This window comes from Ambystoma mexicanum, chromosome 4q (assembly GCF_040938575.1).
Source record: "Ambystoma mexicanum isolate Mex_15411 chromosome 4q, UKY_AmexF1_1, whole genome shotgun sequence".
Taxonomy (NCBI): domain Eukaryota; kingdom Metazoa; phylum Chordata; class Amphibia; order Caudata; family Ambystomatidae; genus Ambystoma; species Ambystoma mexicanum.
In genome coordinates this window covers 310,811,340-310,833,078 of record NC_090928.1, presented here as the reverse complement: position 1 = coordinate 310,833,078, position 21,739 = coordinate 310,811,340, and the positions used below count along the sequence as shown (strand labels likewise).

General features: G+C 43.4%; 1 protein-coding gene across 1 annotated transcript in view; it reads right to left on the bottom strand.

Annotated features, from left to right (window-relative positions):
- Positions 1-21,739, bottom strand: part of MEMO1 (mediator of cell motility 1) — a 577,616-nt gene that overhangs the window by 250,067 nt on the left and 305,810 nt on the right. The window contains exon 5 of the mRNA XM_069607894.1: positions 18,727-18,838. Coding sequence (XP_069463995.1) covers positions 18,727-18,838 — 112 coding nt within the window. The remainder of the gene's footprint in view (positions 1-18,726; positions 18,839-21,739) is intronic.

Sequence of the window (21,739 nt, the reverse complement as noted above, 5' to 3'; positions counted from 1 at the left end):
CTGGTTCAGTTGCCTGTCATGGTTGGTAGTCAGCCATCAACTCTGAATGGGTGTTCTATGTACCTGGAAGATGTATAGCCTGAATTCAACGTTCCTTTTTAGTGGACCATTCCCAAATCTCCACTGCTAACATAATGAGATTTTTGATTTTGTGCTGTCCTGTTTATGTAAAACGTTGATGCTGAATTGCCGGTAGGAATACGCACTAACTTGTTTTGAATACTGGGTCAGAACACTTAGGGCGAGAAAAATTGTTCTTAGTTCCAAGAAATATATGTTCACTCTGATCTTGGCTGGGCCAAAATCGTTGACTAGTAGGTGATCCATGCTGGCTACCCATAAAAAAACCCCGAAGAGTGCACAATGATGGTAACCCAAGGAATCTGATCCGCAAAGTGCACACCCAGCATCAAGTTCACCAGCTTGGATCACCAGGCCAAATCCTGTCGGATTACATCTGTCAACAAACCAACTGAGACTGAGGCTGCAATGCTTCGGAGTAGGATTCCTTCAGCGTGAGCTGGGCCCTGTGCATCTTTAGCCTTAGCAGCGGCACCACCACCACGCATGAGCCATAAGTCCTAGGAGTCTTTCAATCCACCATGCACTCATGGAGGTAGCATGGAGAAATATGGCACACGTATTCTAGATATCCAATGTCCTTTCATATGGCTATACCCTGACAAAGAATGTATTACAGTGTAAGCCTAAGAAAATCAGGTGTTGTCTACAGGCAGACTTCACTCAGTTCACCAGAAAGGCCCAAGTCGTACAGTAGATGCAGCAGAATCTGGAGGAGAGCTTCAGCCACTTGTGGGGAATGAGCTCTCACCAGCAAGTGACCCAGGTAAAGATGTACATGGATGCCCTGGAGGCTGAGGGTGGCAGTGACTGCCTCCATCATTTTTGTAAATGCTCACAGAGCTAAATTCAGTCCAAAGGAGAGGACTCAATGCTGGTAGTGACAATACCCTATTGAGGAAATTCCGGTGAGATAGTCATATGGAAAATTGCAGGTGTGCATCCTTCATATCCACCGCACAGATACAGTTTTCTTGCTGAAGAGCAGAACCAATCTGTGCCACACTGGTCATCTTCAATCTTTCTAGGGGTAAATGCAAGCTACAAAACCATTATATTAAAAAAAGACAGTCACAAGGGGGTCTCGCCAAATCTAAATGGTGCGCAGGCCTGCCTGGTTCACTTTTTTCACCATCAACAGACAAGAGTAAAAATCCTTCCCACTCTTTGCTAAGGGAGCTTCTTCTACAGCTCTCATCTCTAGGAGCTTCTTGATTCCTACCAGTAGGAGAGGTAAGCAAATCTACTGAAAGGTAGGGTGAAAGGGAAGGAGGGAAGCAAGTAGGAAAGGGGTAACCAGAAGGCTTAGCTTGCCACTGACAAAATCCACCGGTCAGAAGTGATTGCCCTCAAAGCCTCAATGTGGATAGACAACCGCCTCTCCCTCCCCTCAATATGAATGCTGTGCAACCAGTTCCAACCATCACTTGTTGCATTTATTTGTCAGCTGAACTGGAGGAACAGTCTGCCATGAAGGAGGAGGAGTGGAAGGGGGAAAAATGTGAAAGGTATTTTTCTGCTGTTTCTTTCGTTGGAGCCCTGAAGATCCATCTGTCTCTCTTTGCATTCCAGGAAACCCTGAATACGAGTGGGAGCAGGACTTTTGATCTGACGTTCCAACCGGTTTGGGAAAGGCAGGCTTTGTTAGGATGGAAAAGGATTTTGCCATCAGAATGCTAGCCTTTTTCTTGCTCAGTTTTTCATCGGCTGAACTACGAATAAGGTCTAATGCACCAACGCGAGGTCAAGAACCTTATCCTCAACCCCTTAGTAAATTTAGGTGCATGCAACCAGGCCTATATGCATGTATCAGGCCTGATGGTTATTCCCCTCACCAAGGAATCCACATGGTGGCCCAGCACCTCTAGGAGATCCTGTGTAATGATCCTTGCATCTGCCAGGCCACCATTTAATTGTTCCACCCACTCTGCTGGGGTGTACTTCTCAAAAATCGCACAGTTCCCTCCAAAAGATCCTCTGGCGTAACATGTTTGAACTAAAAGGCTTAATTAATTAGACAATACCTCAGATTCCTTTGTGCTTTGGCACTGCAGTTGAGGAACAGGTCTTTGCGAGGGCAATGGCCTGTTTCTCGAAAGATGGTGTAGGACTGGAATTAGTTAAAGGATAGTTCCGGGACTTTTTTTTTATTGTCCCTACGGTTCGGCCATGTGTTTTTAAGCATAACTCGGTAGATCGTAGAACACTTTCCTATGGACCTTACCCGACTTTTCGTCCATTATCGCACTCGAAATCAGCCGCCATTGTCTGATAATCCTATCATTTCCCCCCATCGCCCTGGCTGCACTGCTTTTGCGGCACTAAATCAAATCCGCCGCCCCTGAGAATGACATCAGCAGACGCGTACCGCCCATTTCCCAATGCCAAAGCACGTTTCGTGTCAACAATCGCTGCGCCTCAGCTAATGAAGTGTCGCCATGGAAATGGCAGGACGCCTCTTTCCTCAATAAGTATAAACACACCGTTTCACAACACACAGCAGCAGATTTTCGATTCCATTACTCTCTCTGTGTTACTTTGAGTATTCTGTGACTCGTTTCTGTGCTCTGGTCAGCTACCTTCGCCGCTTCTAGGCCTTGTGAACACCTGTACCATCTCTGTAAATTATTTTACTTTCTTTACCACACAATGGCTACAATAATGCCGTATATGTACGAGCCCGAGTACTCCGAGGAAGAACTACTGGAAAGGCAAGCACGCGAAAACGATGGGGATTCGGACGGCAGTTGGGAGGACCAGTAAAGGGATGAAGACCCGGGACCATGTCGCATGGACGGCGTCTCCACCTGGTGCACGTGCAATCGGTGCGAGCTAATGCCAACTGAGGAGGAGAACTGCTGCTGCCGTGAAAATTCCGGGTGCTTGGCCTACATTTCGGAAGGCGAGCCAAGTCCGCAATGCATCACCGAGCTGCCAGAGTTCAGGGAAGCCTGCCTCTCACGGACCGTGTTGAGGATGATGATGGTGCTTATGCACGAACTTCGCGGCACTGTTCGTCCGCGTAATCCGAGTAACGAGTAAGTATACCCTGGTTGTGATGTCAGTGATGCCACTACTATTTCATGGTCGTCTCCCACATATAAAATTACATCTACATATCATTCGAATGCATGTTAATTGGTTCCATATTGTGCATTTTCTAGATCGATTTTTTTTCAAAGCAGAATCATATTTTTTTACCTGAATCGACAGTGATAAGAAAGTTTTGTCATTTTAATACAGTTTGCATCTTTCATTTTCACAGGTGGTACAGGCTGGTGGCCTATCGTTGCTTCACTTGGTGGCTTCACGGGAGGCTCGGACACCGCGTTCGGAGAGTAATACCTGCCTGTGCGGTACTTGCCATTAGACAACATTTCCCAGCGACAGTGGACAATACCGCGGATTTTCCCTGGATGTGCTGCAACCGGAACTTTACAATGTGTAATGTTTATTATTTATGTTCAATTGAAATTAAGATCTAAAATAAAACCCAACATATATTTTAACAATGGTTGTTTTGATTTTTTAAATGAATCTAGTGTGTCTCCATTGAATAGTCTTCCTGTGCCTTGTCTTGTCACACCACATGTCTCCGGCCAGCATCCTCCCTCACGCTGGCCGCCCACCTTCAATCCACATAACCGTTGAACCCATATGCAGCAGACATACATATGTTATTTTGTGGGTTGGCATCAAGCCTCCCGGCCTTGCCTCCTCCCCCAAAAATACTTACCACACCACTTTGTTCAAGCGTTGGCAATAAAAGGCCGTTGGATTTTATTGATACAAAACATGGTTATAGGTAAATAATCAATATGGTTGATCATAATAAATCATCCTTTTGGGCACCGGGTACAGAGATGACCCCCTCTGGCCCGTGCCGCCTTGCCACCACAGGCCAGCCTGCTGCTGACTAACTGCCTAGGCATCCAGGGTCTCCAGGGTGAACTGCACCCATATATTCTCCTGGGAGGGTGAGGTATTTATAAACTCACCCCCCTGCCTTCCATGTACTAGATCCTGCAGCCTGCCTCTTACATGCAGTTAGATGGCCTCTCCTTGGTGAGGCCCTGCGGCAAACGAGTCTTGTCTGCACGACCACCGCCCCAATCCACCCCCCGCCCTATCAAAGGCAGTTCGCACCGGGGTACTTGCGCTGGCAAGTGGAGCTGTCAGGGAGCGATAAAGGCCAAGAGGTGCCAAAGACCATGTACACTTCAAAGTGGTCTATAGAGCATGGGTTGTTGTTCCCATGTCTACCTCCAGACCCCGTGTCTCCTGCCAAGCATCCCCCCTCACGCTGGACGTCCCCCTGCAATCCACATAAGTGTGTCTCCATTCACGAGTCTTCCTGTGTCTTGTCTGCACGACCACCGCCCCAATCCACCCCCCGCCCTATCAAAGGCAGTTCGCACCGGGGTACTTGTGCTGGCAAGTGGAGCGGTCAGGGAGCGATAAAGGCCAAGAGGTGCCAAAGACCATGTACACTTCAAAGTGGTCTATAGAGCATGGGTTGTTGTTCCCATGTCTACCTCCAGACCCCGTGTCTCCTGCCAAGCATCCCCCCTCACGCTGGACGTCCCCCTGCAATCCACATAAGTGTGTCTCCATTCACGAGTCTTCCTGTGTCTTGTCTGCACGACCACCGCCCCAATCCACCCCCCGCCCTATCAAAGGCAGTTCGCACCGGGGTACTTGCGCTGGCAAGTGGAGCTGTCAGGGAGCGATAAAGGCCAAGAGGTGCCAAAGACCATGTACACTTCAAAGTGGTCTATAGAGCATGGGTTGTTGTTCCCATGTCTACATCCAGACCCCGTGTCTTCTGCCAAGCATCCCCCCTCACGCTGGACGTCCCCCTGCAAACCGCATAATGCCACGACATATACACGTCATTCATTCACAAACACACCCCTGTTTCGAATTCTTTATAACCCACTTCATATTTCTAATGAGAACTTCTTTGCGCTTTGCTAGTCAACCCGTGAAGGTGCTGGTTATCTGCTCTTCGTCTCTGTGAACTTCCGTGACCACTTCGAGCAAACTCGTCAGTTTGCAACCTGTGAACTGCTCCCTGTTCTACGACAAGAAACTACTCTGATCCCTGCATCTAACTGTTTGTTCGTCAAGGTAAGGCCATGTACCATAATCATTTTGCGTCCAATTTTTTAATTTATATCTATTTGCTAGTAGTCATCAAATTGCATCCATGTTTTCTTTTCGTTCAAGACAGTACATGCAAGGAACTAGTCACATGTTCTGAGTTTAGTCAAATTATTTTTATATTTTTTTAAAGTTATTCAAATACTTATCCGCATGTGAATAACGTGTATAGTTCCAAGAACCAAAACGAACCTTGCATTGAACCTTTTATGTGTCATTTAATTTTTTAACACATTGGTATTCATAGAGAATTGTTGATCTTTACTTTTCAGAACTTTCCACAATGCCTGCCTGTTCCATTGGCGGTTGCCCTTCCAAGACCCATAATAAATCGGAAGGTACTATAATGCATGTTTTCCCTAAGACAATAGATCAGATAAGAGAATGGGTCCGATATTGCGGCTATCCACCGTCTGAGCTTGAAAGTAGAGTCCTAGAAGTCTTTGCGGACAAGAGGGGTGATCGATACCGCATCTGCAGCAGGCACTTTAGCTCAGACATGTACTCCACATCATTGCTAATAAAGAAGAACACACCGCGAGCGAGGCGAAAATTGCTCTCAACCGCTATTCCCACTCTATTCGTCCACATCCCTCCACTGGTGAGTCAAGTTTTCGTATTTATCTCTCGGCCTTGCGGTAGAGTGTAGCATTAGCTAACAATAATTTCCCCATTTATGTATCCACTCAATATGAAGGCGGAAGATTCTCCATCCGTGTCGTTATTGCACTCATCAGCCACTTCAAGCGCCTATCGGGTAATCTTACTTGGCTATTCTGCCACTGACTTGTTTTAGGCATGTAAATTAATAGTTTTAATTTATCGTGTAATTATTTTACCTAATGGTACACCCTTGTACTCGTCCTCTAGTCTTTGTTTTCAGTTATAATTATTGTTATCCAAAATAATGCAAGTACCGTCTTTCAGGGAGATGCTGAGGAGTCCAACGTATTGACGACAACCGTTGATGTCACTCAGATGCTCGAGGTACGTTTCCGGACAGTTCCATCGATGGAGATCATCAGATCTTGCATTCTTGTAGCGTGATTGTTACACACAATGTTTCTTTCGTTTTTAGCCATTGATATGTCCTTCTGTCGTCGCCCTCCTGTCTCTTCTTTTTTCAATATTGTGTTCATTACTAACGAAAGTCCAATGTTTCAGGGAGTCGATGGAGCATTAGTCCAAGAAGAAGCGGGAGCATGCAGTTACGGGTCGGCGCAACAGCTTGCAGAAGTGTGCACCGCAGTTACATCGTCCCTTGATGTTCTTATGCATTTCGAGGTATGGATACTGACAGTTCGATCAAGCGAAATCATATGACGTGATTACATCCGCTATACTTCCTTCTTTATTAACGCAAGTACTATGTTTCAGGGAGATGACGGAGCTTCTTCTACAAGAACATCACCCCTAGTAGTTGATGCAGATCTCTGGGTGGTGACACTTCCAACGATCGAGCAAATCGAATCATATTTACATATCCATTATTTATTTTAGACAACTGATCATTTGTGCAGGTCTATTTAGATGAGCCGTTGACGCCTGCACAAAGTTTATGTTCTTTTTAACAAAATAGAAAACCATACTAATGCAATTACTGTGTTTCAGGGAGGTACTGAAGCATCATCTTCAATAATATCATCAATGGAAGTCTATGAGGAGCCCGAGGTATGGATCTTGACAGTTCCATCTAACTAGATCAACAATGCGTGAATAATTGTCGTTTGAATGTTCTACACAAAGCGTTCATTCGTGTTTTGCTATTGAGATGTACGTGGGTATTGGTCCCCAAGTACATTTTGTGTTTTCAATATTATTATACATACTAATGAAAGTTCTATGTTTCAGGGAGTCGATGGAGCGTCAGTGCGTGATGGATGTGCTTATCATGAAAATATAGGCGTTGCAGCGCAAGAGGAAGTGGAGACATGCACACACGAGTCGGAGCAACAGCGTCCTGATGTTGAAGTTCGAGGCAAGAAAGTTTCAAAGAAAAGAAAGCAAAAGAAGGTTAGTGGCCTGGTCACTATATTATGTTGTTTTTCACTGTTAATAGTTCAATACTGTAAGTTGTGTTTAAACTGAACATCCCTTTTCCAATCTGTCCTCTAGTTGCGAGTGGGTGTACGAACTAGATCTACACAGACAGTGAAGCGAACGAGAGATGTTGCTTGTCAAACCTTTTGGCAGGGACTTGAGACTGGAGATGCATCGTGCCAATGGGAAGAATATGAAGTGATTGACAACGGAGCTATATCACATCCAGCCATCGATAGTGAATGTCCTCCTGGTAGTTCGGATGCAGTCGGAGATCAATTCACAGAATCCACACCCGCAAAAACTAAGACCGCGAGAAAGTTGAAGAAATTGTTTTATTCACCCATCGCCGGAGAAGGAACAGATGTTGCAATGGAAGAGAATGAAGTGGACGACAATGAAACACCATCAATATCACTGAACATAGCGGAAGACGATATCAGAGATTCTACCTTTCATGTGAGTGACATGTCCTCAACGTTACAGGCCGAACCAGCTGGGATGCAGAGTGACAGTATAAGGAAAGAGGTCAAATTCATTGTATTCGATAGTTGTTTGATTGATATTATTATTCGGATGAAATGTGGGCATTCGGTTGGTGGGGAAGTATGTGGGGATTAATGTGACTCGTGCAATTCGAGGCACTAACCTTAAAATACATGCCACCTGTACAAAATATCATCCTTTCTCATGGTCTGCACAACCCATGCTGGGGCAACTGCCAGCAGGCAATCTACTTTGTGCAGCGGCTGCACTTTTTAGTGGTTCAAGTTTTAAAAAGTTAGAGTCTTTCTTTCAGTTTGTGGGAATCCATTTCATTGCGAAAACTCAGTTCTACAAATACCAAACCGATTATCTATTTCCAGCCATTAGCGAAGCTTGGAGAATGGAAAAAATGTCTATTGATAGTACATTCGCGGGCAAACGGTTCAGGCTAGCCGGTGATGGACAGTGCGACAGCCCAGGATTTTCAGCCAAGTACTGCACCTACCACTTTCAGGACATGGAAAGTAAGAAAATTGTGAGTTCGGTGGTCGTGCAGGTGTCACAAAGTACATCCTCAGTGGCCATGGAGAAAGTTGGCTTTGTAGCATCATTGCAAGAACTACAATCGCGGGGAATGGTGATCGACCTGATAGCCACGGACAGACACGTTTCAATTGCCAAGACAATGAGAGAAGAGTACAAAAATATAAATCACCAATTTGACGTTTGGCATCTTGCAAAAACAATCAATAAAAAAATGTCGGCTGCAGGTAAAAAAAAAGATATGCAAGGTATTTCACAGTGGTCCAAGTCAATCAGCAACCATCTTTGGTGGAGCTCAAAAACATGTGGAGGGTCGTTGGAAATTCTACTGGAAAAATGGCGGTCAGTAATGCTACACTGTACCAACGTTCACCGTTGGAACACAAACCAACATTTCCACAATTGTGAACATGGCCATTTGTCCACAGAGGAGGCACGGAAGAAGAAGTGGTTGATTCCTTCATCACCCACTCACAAAGCCATTGAAAAGATTGTATTTGATAAAACTATAACAAGAGATTTGAGGGGACTCACGGAATTCTGCCACACAGGAGATTTGGAGGTGTTCCACAATATGTGCCTAAAGTACAGGCCAAAACGATTGCATTTTGGCATGGAGGGCATGATAAATCGGACTCTTCTAGCGGTCTTGACACATAACCATAATGTTGGCCGTCAACAAAGTAGGACGACCGGAACTTTAGGGACGCTTCGCTACAATAAGGCCTTCACTAAAACAAGTAAACAATGGGTGATCAAACCCGTGTTTGAGGATATGCAATATGAGTTTATTGAGAGACTAATTGTTGATGTCCTAGATAGGCACATAAATGGAGTTGTGAATGAACCTGTGCAGGGGACAACTGCATTGCCACCCAACATTGCCTCTGTTCCATGTCCACCTAAAGAAGAGCTCATTGAGAAATACACATCACGGTTTAAATGATTGTAATTTGATTGTCTGTTCTCTCGAGTCTCCTCATGTCGCAGGCCCATTGAATAAGTGTATCTATGTATTGTGTAAATAAAAGTGATTGCTCAGTGTACATGCAATGTGTCTCTCTACCCTTGCCCCTCCCTTCACCGTGCAGTAGTGCGAACCACCCGGGTTTCACCTGTGACTTTGCTCTCGAGTCTCCTCATGTCGCAGGCCCATTGAATATGTGTATCTATGTATTGTGTAAATAAAAGTGATTGCTCAGTGTACATGCAATGTGTCTCTCTACCCTTGCCCCTCCCTTCACCGTGCAGTAGTGTGGACCACCCGGGTTTCACCTGTGACTTTGCTCTCGAGTCTCCTCATGTCGCAGGCCCATTGAATATGTGTATCTATGTATTGTGTAAATAAAAGTGATTGCTCAGTGTACATGCAATGTGTCTATCCAACCTTGTTCATTTGCGCATTAAATTAAACCAAACAGTAATATAAATCATTTTTAAAAAAATATAGAATGTCTCCGTATTTATGGTTCTCTGGGGCTGCAAAGCACGCAGACAAAATGCAAAGATGGAGTGTAAATTTCAAGTCCTATGAGATGGCCTTAGACTGAATGTAGCTAACTAGGAATGTGTGCTCGTTCAAAGTGAAGGTCAGCTGCTTTGATTTTTTGCTCGGGTGCCGGAATGGCCCACGACTCAGTATAAGGTTCTATTGTTATTTGACCTTGACAGGTCGGGACCATCCCGAAAGACTTCTTTTTGGGGGTGTGGTGCAATAACGTAAGAAACGATAATGAATAAAATTTCAGAAACGATAGCCATTTAATGTTCGTTCATTAGAAGAAATAACGTCGGCATAGAAGGAGTGGTATTTCGGGGCTGCCCTACGCACAGAAACAATGGAAAATGAAAATATAATGTAAGTAACTCTTTAGATGAGTTTATACCGCAATTTAAACTTGTTCGTTCTATGTGGCATATTGTTTTGTACCGCGCACTATCTTGAGGAGAACCATCTCCTTTTACGGAAGCACCTCAAAACCTTCCTCTTTGCTTCTGCTTTCTCTCTCCCTCTCCCCTGCTACAACTGGTCCACTGTCTGCGACCTCGGTCCTGGGCCCTTCCACTCTCCACCTGCACTGCCTCCCTGTCAACCCCTGCACTGGGGGACTGTCTCAGTATCCTACAGCCCCCCCTTGACGTATAATACCCAGTTGCACTGTCCTAGCTATGAAATAATTTCCCGACCGAATATATAAAATGAATAATTTTAATAAAGATCTGATGGTGAGACTAATTTCATTTTTTATGTTTTTCAAACAGGTACATACTTCATTATTGCATGTGTCACGAGTACCAGACACCGGCGGATGGGTTTTTCAACCACCAGTTGCTTCTCCGCGTGAACAACGTTACCACCCTGACCATTTTATGGGACGATCGCCAAGTACAAGTATGCCCTTACGCGCTACTAACGGCTAGATGCAACATACAGACCTTTGTGGTGGCCTAGTCCCTCGTTGTTGGAACAGCCATGCGATTATCAATGCGACCGAAGAGCTTATTTTATCGTAAACCAACACCCTGTGTACTGCACACGAACATCGCTTGCCTCAAGATGAACTATTTTGGATCGAGAGCAAAGAAAAATGCAAATCGCTGAATATTCTCTAAACATTTGATGTCCAATAAAAGTACTTTGCCAAATGTACAATCTTGCCGTTTGCTTTTAAACCACAGTTTCATATTCCGAATTGTGGCGCTGTATTGTGAGATGATCTAAGACCCTCTGTACAGCAAAGGAACATCGCGTGCCTCAAAACGAACTTTTTGGAACGTGAGCAAATAAAAATGCAAACCGCTGAATATTCTCAAAACATTTGATGTCAAATAAATGTACTTTACCAAATTTACAATTTTGCGGTTTAATTTAAAAGTACAGTTTCATATTCCCAATTGTGGCGCGCTGTGTTGTGTGAGCTCATCTGTGTTGATTTCCGGGTTCTGTGTGGAGTCGCGTAGAAGACGCCTGGGCGCGTTTGCCTACGCAGCTCAGTCACGTCACGGATAGAGGCGGGGAATATGAATGTTTTGATAAAGTCTGTTTCAGGGGCGGGGGATTTGATTTAGTGCCGCAAAAGCAGTGCAGCCAGGGCGATGGGGGGAAATGATAGGATTATCAGAAAATGGCGGCTGATTTCGAGTGCGATAATGGACGAAAAGTCGGGTAAGGTCCATAGGAAAGTTTTCTACGATCTACCGAGTTATGCTTAAAAACACATGGCCGAACCGTAGGGACAATAAAAAAAAAGTCCCGGAACTATCCTTTAAGACTGGTGCAGCTTGTACTCCATGAATTGTAGCTCTTTTCAAGGGAACCTCAGTCAAGGGGTATATTGTTTAGCCAACTATAAGGGAACCCTGCGGGGAGGCCCTTGTGAGTTTAGCCCCACTGCGGGAGAACCTCGGTGCCACGGATACTGTGCTTCGCACCTGATCAGGAATCTTCAGGGATTCTCAGACCTGTGAACTTTAGGGTTTACACAGGTAAATCTAGATTTAGAGCGAGGAAACTTCAAACTTGCTTTGGTACTCAGTTCAGTGCCCTTGAAGGGTACATCAGGATGTGTCTCGGTAGAACTAAAACCGATGCAATCTCTCCTGGCACTGGAGACCCCCGGGAAGAAGTCCCCAAACTGGGGTGCCCTAAAAAGTCAATAACTTACCGGTCTGTCGTTTCTCCTGGATGAAGTCAGTGCCAAAAGACCTCCAATGAGTGCAGCAGCTGGCAGCCAAGTGTGCTTAACGACAGTCGCATTAGAAGCAGGCATCCCAGTGGTGGTCCGGCCACAAGTACTCAAGGTAGAGAGCATAAGGATCCAATGCTGTGTAGTGACACCTACACAATGCATAGGTAGGAAATCACGGGTTACCTGGCATAGGTAAAACAACAAAAATGAATGCAAAGCCCAGAAAGAGCGGAGAAAGATTGAAAATGTTGATTTGAAAAAAAAACAAAAGGAAAAGAGCTGTTGGTGGCGCACGTGTCTGATCCCGAATAAGCAGAGGAAAGGACAGAAGGGCAAGACAGAGGAGGGGCATTCACCCGGCACTGCATAAAATGAACACATTTTTTGGGTGCTACAAAAGTACACAGGTCTCGTTGCATGGATGACAGAATACAGGACGTAACAGTATATGTATGCTCAAGAGTTTTGGCAGAGAGCTGAAGCAGTCGCTTGCTGGACTTAGAGGGTTAGAGCGATGGATAACCCCGTAAAAAATTAAAACCTGAACAGAAATTGCTACATAGTGCACTGAAAAAGGGCACTGATACCTTCCCGACCCACAGAGAGCTACTCAAGGCTGATACATGTTAATGAAGATCAGATGATTGCAATAATTCAATAGATATGGATGTGCACCGACAACTCACAACTCCTCTTCACAGAAAATTGAAGGCCATTTTTTAGAATCAAATCTTCTTGTGGAGCACAATAATGGGAAGTCGGTGCACAGAACATCAGTTACATAAATAAACCACTGAAGTCAACCTACAGCCTCATTGCACCCATCAGAGGAACAGCATCAATTCAAGCAAGTATTTTTATGTTTTGTGCAGTGTGATGAATCCTATGACATCAGCCCTTCTCCCCGAGGGGGAGACCCTTTTCATGAGGCCAGAGAGGTGAGGCTGCTACCCGATAGTCTTCCTGGGGGTGGTATTCAGCAGGAGGATCTCATGGGGAGGCATTCCCCCTCTGGGATACAAACAGGACATAAAGGACAGACGCGGAAATCTCACCTCTTTCCTTACCTTCCTCTAACCCTGCAACCTTTGCTATGTACTTGTCTCAGATCACTAATACCTCTAGTACTGGGACGAAGAAGAGTAGGGTTGTCTCCATTGGACATTCATTACAACATACTGAGACAAAGAAGAGTCTTGGAGCCAAGATGAAGCCTCAAAGCAACCTTAATGAAGTCTAGCTCCTCATTGGGAGACTGCTTAGAAATGGGAGGAAATATTCTGAGTCACTCCCTCCCCAGAGGTATCGCAAGCAAAGTGAATACCGCAGATGGAGAAGTTGAAGACAAATTTGCTGACTAGGACGCTGAAACTCCAACATCTCTTACTGCCTTGCCGAGGATCGGCAGGCCGAGACAAGCAGGAGAAGGTGGTCCAGGCAGGAGAGAACGCTGCGCGACGGTGGCGAACAAAGACGTGCAGCCTGGCTGCGGAGAAGTACGGTGGAGCCATCAGAGGCAGTGCACAAATATAATGAAGCAGAAGAATGCCGTCGGGAGTTTCGGGGAAACCTCAGACCGGTGCCAAGGACCGGAAGCCCGACAAGGTATGAGGGCTACCTGGGCCCATGAAGCAGTCTGGGACACAAACGAGAGAAAGCATGCCAAAGGGGTCTGGACTGAGAGAGTATTAGAAATAGATCTGGGACACAAACAAAAGAAGGAAAAGTCTAAGTGAAGGGGTATGGGACCCAAATACGAGAAAGCTTTAAGACAGGGTCGAGGAATCACAAGTGGGGACACAGTATACCTAGCAGGGAAGTATACCAGTGATATTGGAAGAAACCCAGTTTCATAAATACTTCCTCAGACATGCATCTTCTTTGTGGCAGTACCTGGCAGGGGAGAATACCACATTTGTGCAGCTGAGCTGCTGGAGAGGCTCAAGAGAAAGCCTGAGAAAGGCCAAGGTAAGGGAGCATTCCCCCTATTTTGTTGAACTGCCAAAACTAGCCTGAGAAAGGACAGTGGAAGGGAGACATTCCCCCTGCTGTGTGGAACTTTGTTTGCCCACAAGAAGGGAGTCATTCCTCTGGAGCAAGAAGACTTGACACATTATTTACAGACATTCTGACATTTCCTTTGTGCTTAAGTTGCGGCAATGAAACCCCCTCAGAGTTAGGGATAAATAGGTTTTTTTCTTCCTTTTTCCTACAAATAAGTCTACCAAAAACATGCCATATGTGAGTCAATCTCCTCCTTCCACACCCTTACAGTAGTTTATTGGAATTTATAAAGCGCTTTCGCCTAACCGTTGCGCATAATTACATAAGGTACCAAATATGTTTTGGTGGAAATATAAAAATAATCAGAACAGGAGATTGTAAAAACTAGTAAAGAGGGGAAAGGAGATGCGCTTATAGAGGAGCGAAAAAGGTGTGAAGAAAAGGGGAGGAAAGTATATCAAGAGACAGGAAGTTCCATAGTTTGGGGACGAGAAGGGAGAGGCTAATAGGTGGTGCTGTGTGCAAATGAAGTAGGAAAGGCAATAAACTGAGATGAAAGAAGTAAGATAGCAAGGAGCATGTCTGTGATAACATTTGAAAACAATACAGAAGAAATGGATAGATGAGACATAGGGATGTAGGAAAATGGACAGGAGACAAAAAGATCAAAGAACAAGCTGGTTGCAAGAAAAGACGAATGCCAGAGTTGAAAACTGAGTGGAGTAAGGTGTGCGGAAGGCAGTCACATAAAAAGAGAAGAACAGTAGTCGAGACAGGAAAATATTGAGAATATAATGGTAGTTTAGCAGCATGGAATAAAAAGAAGGGACAAATATTGTGAAGGTGACAAGTGCCGGTGGTTCGAGAAAAAGTAGAGGGTCAAAGGGGAGACCAAGGTTACGTGCAGATGAGGAAAAGGGTAACAGACGAAGGGCAGAAGTAGTCAGGGAGATGGAGGTGGGGGTGTTGGAGGAAAGAAAAGGATCTCTGTTTTAGAAGGATTCAAGAGGGCACCAAGAACTGGAGAGTTGAAAGAGAGGCAGAAACAGAATGAAGAGAATCAAAAAAAGAAAAATAGATCTGGGAGTCAGCCACATAGAAGTGAGAAGAACATTTGAAAGATTGAAATGTTCGATTTAAACACAATCTTGAACAATGTTTTTCTGATGAGTTGGACACCGTCTAACTCTTGTCTTTTTAGTCAGATCATAGAAAAATATTCACTGGCGTGAGGGTCTAATTTGGCAAACTATTTCCATGGGACATAAGGTCACAGTGCCCACTAAAGCCAGTCTAAGTTTAATGTTGGTCCCCAAATTTGACATGGTTTTAAAAAAAAGGTGAAAAGTAAACCATCCACAACAGATAGTTTATGAGGATTAGTTAAAGAAGCTATTATTGCAGCAACAGTTTTAATTCCCTGTGTAAAGCACTGTGTACATAACTCAGCCTTGCAAATTGGGTGATAGGTTATAAGACTAAGTTGTTGCTATAAAAATTGCCATTTGTGACAGGTCAGAAGGAGGACTAACACCTGGGTACAGTGTGCTAGAATTATTATTTATTGGCACCTTCAAAAAGGTCTAGGTTTTCCCTAAACCCCTAACTCTAAGCCCTACAATATAACAGAAAATGGTAAACTGGTGCTTGTTAGGATGTCTAAACCTAAATGAAGTGCTTAGTCCGTAATCCTTCTCTAACTTAGTCTGTTTCCCTAGCTCTAAAAAGGACATAAAACAACAAATGCATGCTTTTGGGAACTGTCCATTTAAATGGAAGACTGCTGCTTCTGACCCCCAACCATATGTCACTTTACCATAGGCCCTTACCTAGGTTTATAATTCCCGGCATACAGTTTGTTTCGTGCTGGAGTGCCGTCTTCGGACTCCAGACAGGCCTCATTGCTTCTCCTCTGAATCAAGGTTTCTCCAGGCCTTTCTCCCTTCAGAGAGACTTTTGTCTTTCTTGCTCCCACTCTGCAGTCTTCTCAGCCTCTTCCCCACTCTGGGCTCCGATAATTCCTACTTCCAACTCTGTGGTTCTTTCCACCATCACTCCCCACTCAGGGATTCTTTTCACTTTTCCCCACTTTTGGAATTTCCTCCTCACTCCATACTCAGGGTTTCTTCCTTCTTTCCCCACTCTGGGTATCTCCTTTGTCACATTCCCCACTGTGGAGATTCATTCTCTCCACTCTGGGGTGTGCCTCTTTCTCTCTGCACTCCCGAGTTTCTTTGTTCTCTCCACACTCTAGGGGTTGCCTCTTTCTCTCTCGCCACTTTGGGTTTTCTTCGTACTCTGCCTACTCTGGGGAGGTTGTCTCTTTCCCACTCCCCAATCTGCGGCTTTCTTCCTTTCTCCACTCCCAGGAGTTTTGTCCCCTTCCAATCTGGAGCTCTTCTCCTTTTCACTGTCCACTCTAGGCTGTCTCTTCCTTCTTTCTCCACAATCGGGGGGCGTCTCCGTTATCCCCACTATCGTTTCTTCTTTCTCCCCTGCTTAGGGGTTTCCCTCTTTCTCATTTTACCCCTCCACCCAGGGCTTCTTCGCTTTCTCCCCTCTCCCGGGTTCATCTCTTTCTCACCTTGCCGCCCACCTCACATTCCACTGGAGTCACTGTATACTTGCTTCCGTTGAACAATGCCCCTCGGGAGGGGTGGTGTGGAATCTGCTGAGGACTTCTCTCACTGCAAAGCCACTTACGTGACTTGTCAACTTGACTCCGCAATGGACATGGGCCACTCTTCTCTCCCGCTCACTCGGGCGGGGATCTAGGTGGCTTCTCAGGGTTTTGCCTTAGCCCTCTGAGGTACTCCTTTCTCATGGTTGCTTCTGACTGCTTCGGCTGCTCGTTCTCTGTGCCTGGCTGCACTCTCCTAGTGCACACCAGAGGCCGAGATGACACGTCTGGCATGCTCGCTCCCTAACCATCCAAAACTCCTGTAGGCACTTTGGCGCAGTTGAACTCTGAGGGCTTCACAGAGGCACTCTCCTCACTGGTTCTTTGAATGACACTCCTCTAGGGGGCCGGTTTACTCACATCTCCGCTGTCTTCCAAGGAGATTGGGTGTTAGACTGAGTCAGTACCAGGGTCAGCCATTATTAAAGAGGTTATAGGATGATCATACACCCTAGCCCCTACATACTCCATAAAGGCTTTAGTGTCTGGGGGGAGGTTAGCGACTTATACCCCTTTCTGGGGTTTTCCTGTTCCCAAGTGGGGAGTAACTTTCAGAGGGATCCTGCTTACCCTGTCCCCTAGGGCTGTTAAATGTATCAGGCTCACCTCCCTAGTCCAAAAGGGGGGTGGCTCCCCCTTGGGGAGAGGATACAATCTCCTTGGATTTGTCACAACTCGTTCAGGTAAATGCACTTTTGTGAGAACAGGCAGCATCGACAAGTTACAGTTTTCATAGAGTACTGTGTATATGGTATAAAGTACCTCCCACCGTAAGCAACAACAATATTTCAAATCACCGAGTATTTCATTAAAAGGTCATGAAACAACTTGCAATGTCCTTTTCACGTATGGAAGATGATTTGTTTTCTTAGATTAGATGATCACCCCATCATCGCCTTCATGCTTGGTCTTATACTCAAGCTGATGCAATATATTTTTAGATTGTTCATATCTAGAATAAATGTAGAATATGTTCAGCACAAAAACAAAATGCAGTTTGTAACTGGTCATAAACATATTGTAAGAAGATTTAATCAAACTAAAACTCTGTTTTAGTGTTCAAGTGCTAACTTGAACATTGTTAAGTTTCTCCTGCAGTGAACTCCAGCAGTGCACTAAACACTCTGTTACCATAATTGTTCCTCATCAACCAATTGCTGTGTATCGTCACAGACAACACAAAAACAAATCTGCAAAGCTGGGCACAACCTTATATAAATAGCGGAAGTAACAGCATTGTGATGACAACTCGACTTTAACAAGTTATTATAGATGGGTAGTGATGTCATGAGAACGTTATTTCCAGGTTTGTATACAGACTGCCATTTATTGTAATAATAATTAGACCTAGTAACTAGTATGCGTTGTCTAGCACCTTATAAACTGTCATTTCGCACTTACTAGAACTAGTGCTGTGATACCCGGGGGTCTTCTGCGCCGATATAAATGTAAAATAACAATAATAATAACCAATATGCACAAACCTATTTCCTACCAAACTAGGACTTCGCTTGTTAATAGGGAATAGTTGAAAAGTGCACATCAGGTCCAGGATTTGAAGCTGAAGGCACAATGAACACAAGGCAATGCTTCACTTGACTTTTGCTGTATGTGTTTTATTAGACCGGTGGTTGCATATTATTTATTTGGGACGTTTCTATTTCTTCAAACTATTTTACTCTTCTTTGCAATTGCTGCACAAAGTAACAGATGGAACTGAAAGCAACCTGCTTTAAAGGAGGAACACCCCAAGGGGTAAAATGTGCTGTACTTAGCCAACTTTTTTTTAATCAAGTATTGACAACGGAAGATGGTGGTTAATAGCACAGCTCCAGCGTCTGGGTTTATTATACAGGCCAATGCATTTCTTATTTGCCCTTATTAATCATGTGGTCACTGGTGATATGCCAACTAAGCCAACTAAAGTTGACAATTCACATTAATTTAAAAACTTTTCCAACCATAAAATACAGAGCAGAAGGGTGGACAACCCGACTCCTTTCCCTACCTTCCCCTTGGAGAACGCATTCAGCGGCATACCTTTCCATGGCTTTAGCTGTATAAGGCAAATGCATTTCAATACTATGTTCATCTTCGTCTGTTGACAGTGACATGCGCTCAAACAGGCCCGTCTTCCACAAATCTCCGTAAACTGAAAAATGTAGAAAGCATCTATTAAGAATCAAAGATGGAGATTAAACCATACTATCATAGTAGCTTACTTTGTGATGCTATCAGCATTAGTAGAACCACCGCTTTTATGTAAATATATAACAGGAAAGAGCTCATCCACATGTGAAAAATATGTCCTTGCTTTGTCCGTCTACCCTAATCTAACCTGTGAGTTCATTTATTTCACACAAAGAGACCATAGGAAAAGATGTTAAAAAGTGCATTATTTACAGGTAGGATTAAAATATGCTTTCCAAATTACACCCAAATGTTTGTATTATTTATTTGTTTTTATGGTCAAAACAAACCTTTACACAATATTAAAATCAAGCCATATAATAAAATTGCAGACATTATTTGGATTTGATTACAAACATCGAATAGAAAGACATTCAATTAGATAACTCATATTAAAGGAACATATTTAAATATCAATAAAATCTATAAAATACTCTCAGAATTTGATGAGGAAGCAAAATAAAATGAATCATCCAAAGTGGGTGATCCCACCAATCAAAACAACACAAACAAAACAATGGATACATTAAAATCCATGAAATCAATAAAAATGTAATTATTACTATTTCTGGGAAATTATTCAGGTAAGGGCCTTCTTTCAAACATAGTAAGCCGCCCCTGACATAACAATAGACTCACCCGAAAGAATTGCAGCACAGAATTGATTTTCCTCAATATGTGCAATTATGGATACAAACTTGTTATAACGATAAGCATACTCCATTGCTAATTGTATACATTGTGTGAGGATATGTCTAGAGGTCTCGATTTTTAAACCGCATAATCGGCAGAGTCTTTCTTCTCTTGGAATCCGTGCCCAATGCCCTGTATGCTCAAGAGTCAGTAAAGTATTACATCGCAAATTAGTAATAAATCTTCTGACCTCTTTAGAGCAAAGTTTAGTAAGATATGAGCTTAGGGCACCCAAAGTAAAGGCCTGTGTACTATATTCCTTGTACATAGTGCAATTAGATAAATAGTCGATGTTCATACAGGAATCATGCTCTAGCGTTCCTCTTAAGATTCATTCAGTTAGGATTAGCTAATATCTCCTATAGATCTAAATTAAGAAGCTTCAAATATTCCTCAACACCTTCTTTCATGTTAACCAAAAAAGTTGTTACAGTTTCTATTATATTGTTCTGCCAATAACCCATAGATCGATTTTTCATCAGACAGTCAAAATAATGTCAAAATATAAAGCACATATTTGAATCAATCGTACGGATCTAACTGATGTGATGCCAAGTTCGATGCTAAGTGCAGTCACAGGAACTGACTGAGAAATATTTAAAATAGAATGCATCATTTTTGCCTCAAGCGTCACAATCCCTTCTAATTTAGTTTCCGGTATAGTCGCAAGCCCGTAAGTAATGCTAGGAATACTACTACCTTGTATAAACCTTAAAAAGGCCCTCAATGTTATTACCATCTTTCTTGTGCATAATCCTCCTAAGAGCCATTTTTTCAACACCGTTAAGCGGATATTATTGCAATAAAATCATTTTAAGGAGTACTTTTGATAGAAACTCCTAAATAAGTATACCTCTCAACCACCTCTAATTTAACACCATTAATAGCCAAGAGGATATGGTTGTTTTATTTCTCTGTCCCAATATTCATATTTTTGTTTTTAAGTCTTTTATCTGGAGATTATTACTTTGGGCATATTCAGCTAATGCATTAAGCGATCGTTGTAATCCAATTGGAGTATGATTCATGAGAATGGTATCGTTAGCATAGCAGATCCATGGTACTGGGGTGGTCCCAATGATAGGTGGAAAATTGCGGATACTTTTTATGCATTGATCCATATCCGGAGCATATAAATTGTACAAGGTAGGGGCTAATACACAACCCTGCTTAATACCAGTATTGGTACCATATCCGGGGTGAAGTGCTCCATCATTATTTGTTTTGATCCTCACGGTTGTATCAGAATATAAATATATATGGATGGATCAATACCCAGTTTACTTAGTTTTTCCCAACGACACGGCCTAGATACTGTGTCAAAGGCTTTACTAAAATCAATAAAACTTACATATAGCCGGTCCTGCTTTTTCTGTTTGGAAGCCGCAATGAAATAGTTAAGTAAACTAATATTAGTAAAGGTATTCATACCTCGATGAAAACCAGTTTGGAATTGTGACAAAATGTCACAATCACTAATCCATTTGTTTAGTTTTCTTTGAAACAAAGCAGCAAATATATTTTGCATGGCACCCACCATACCCAGAAATCTATAGTTATTTGGATTAGTATGATCACCACCTTTAAAAATTGCGATCATAATAGATTTCTGCCAAATCGTCGGAATAATACAATCTCTTAGTATCATCTGAAATTGCTTTTCAAGAATGGGTGCCCAAAAATCTGGATTGTCCTTTAGCATTATATTGGGAATCATACCGGGACCAGGTGCTCGAGAGCTGTTAATTGAAGATAAGAACATTATATCTTCAATACCAAAACATTCACAAAACAAAATCACTTTTTCAGCTATAGATTTGTGCTTTAATTGGAATGGTATTGGGCATATAATAAAGCTTGCTCACTGCTCGATTCCAGCAATCAATACCGATCGAGTTAGGGAGTGGCTATTAGGTCTAATCATAGCCCAATATCTTTTTTCATCCCTTTTGCTCAATAATTTGAAAATATATCTCCAATTAGCATTTGCCAGAGTTCTGAGCCGCTGTTTTGCCTCATAACTACGTAAATAAATCTTTGTCAGTGATTCTACATTGTCTTCGATAACGTTGCTTAGCTATCAAAATCTCTGTCAAAACACCCCTGGTGTATATTAGTAATGCTACCATGTACTGCATTTAGTTTAGGTTGGACCCATTCATCAATTACC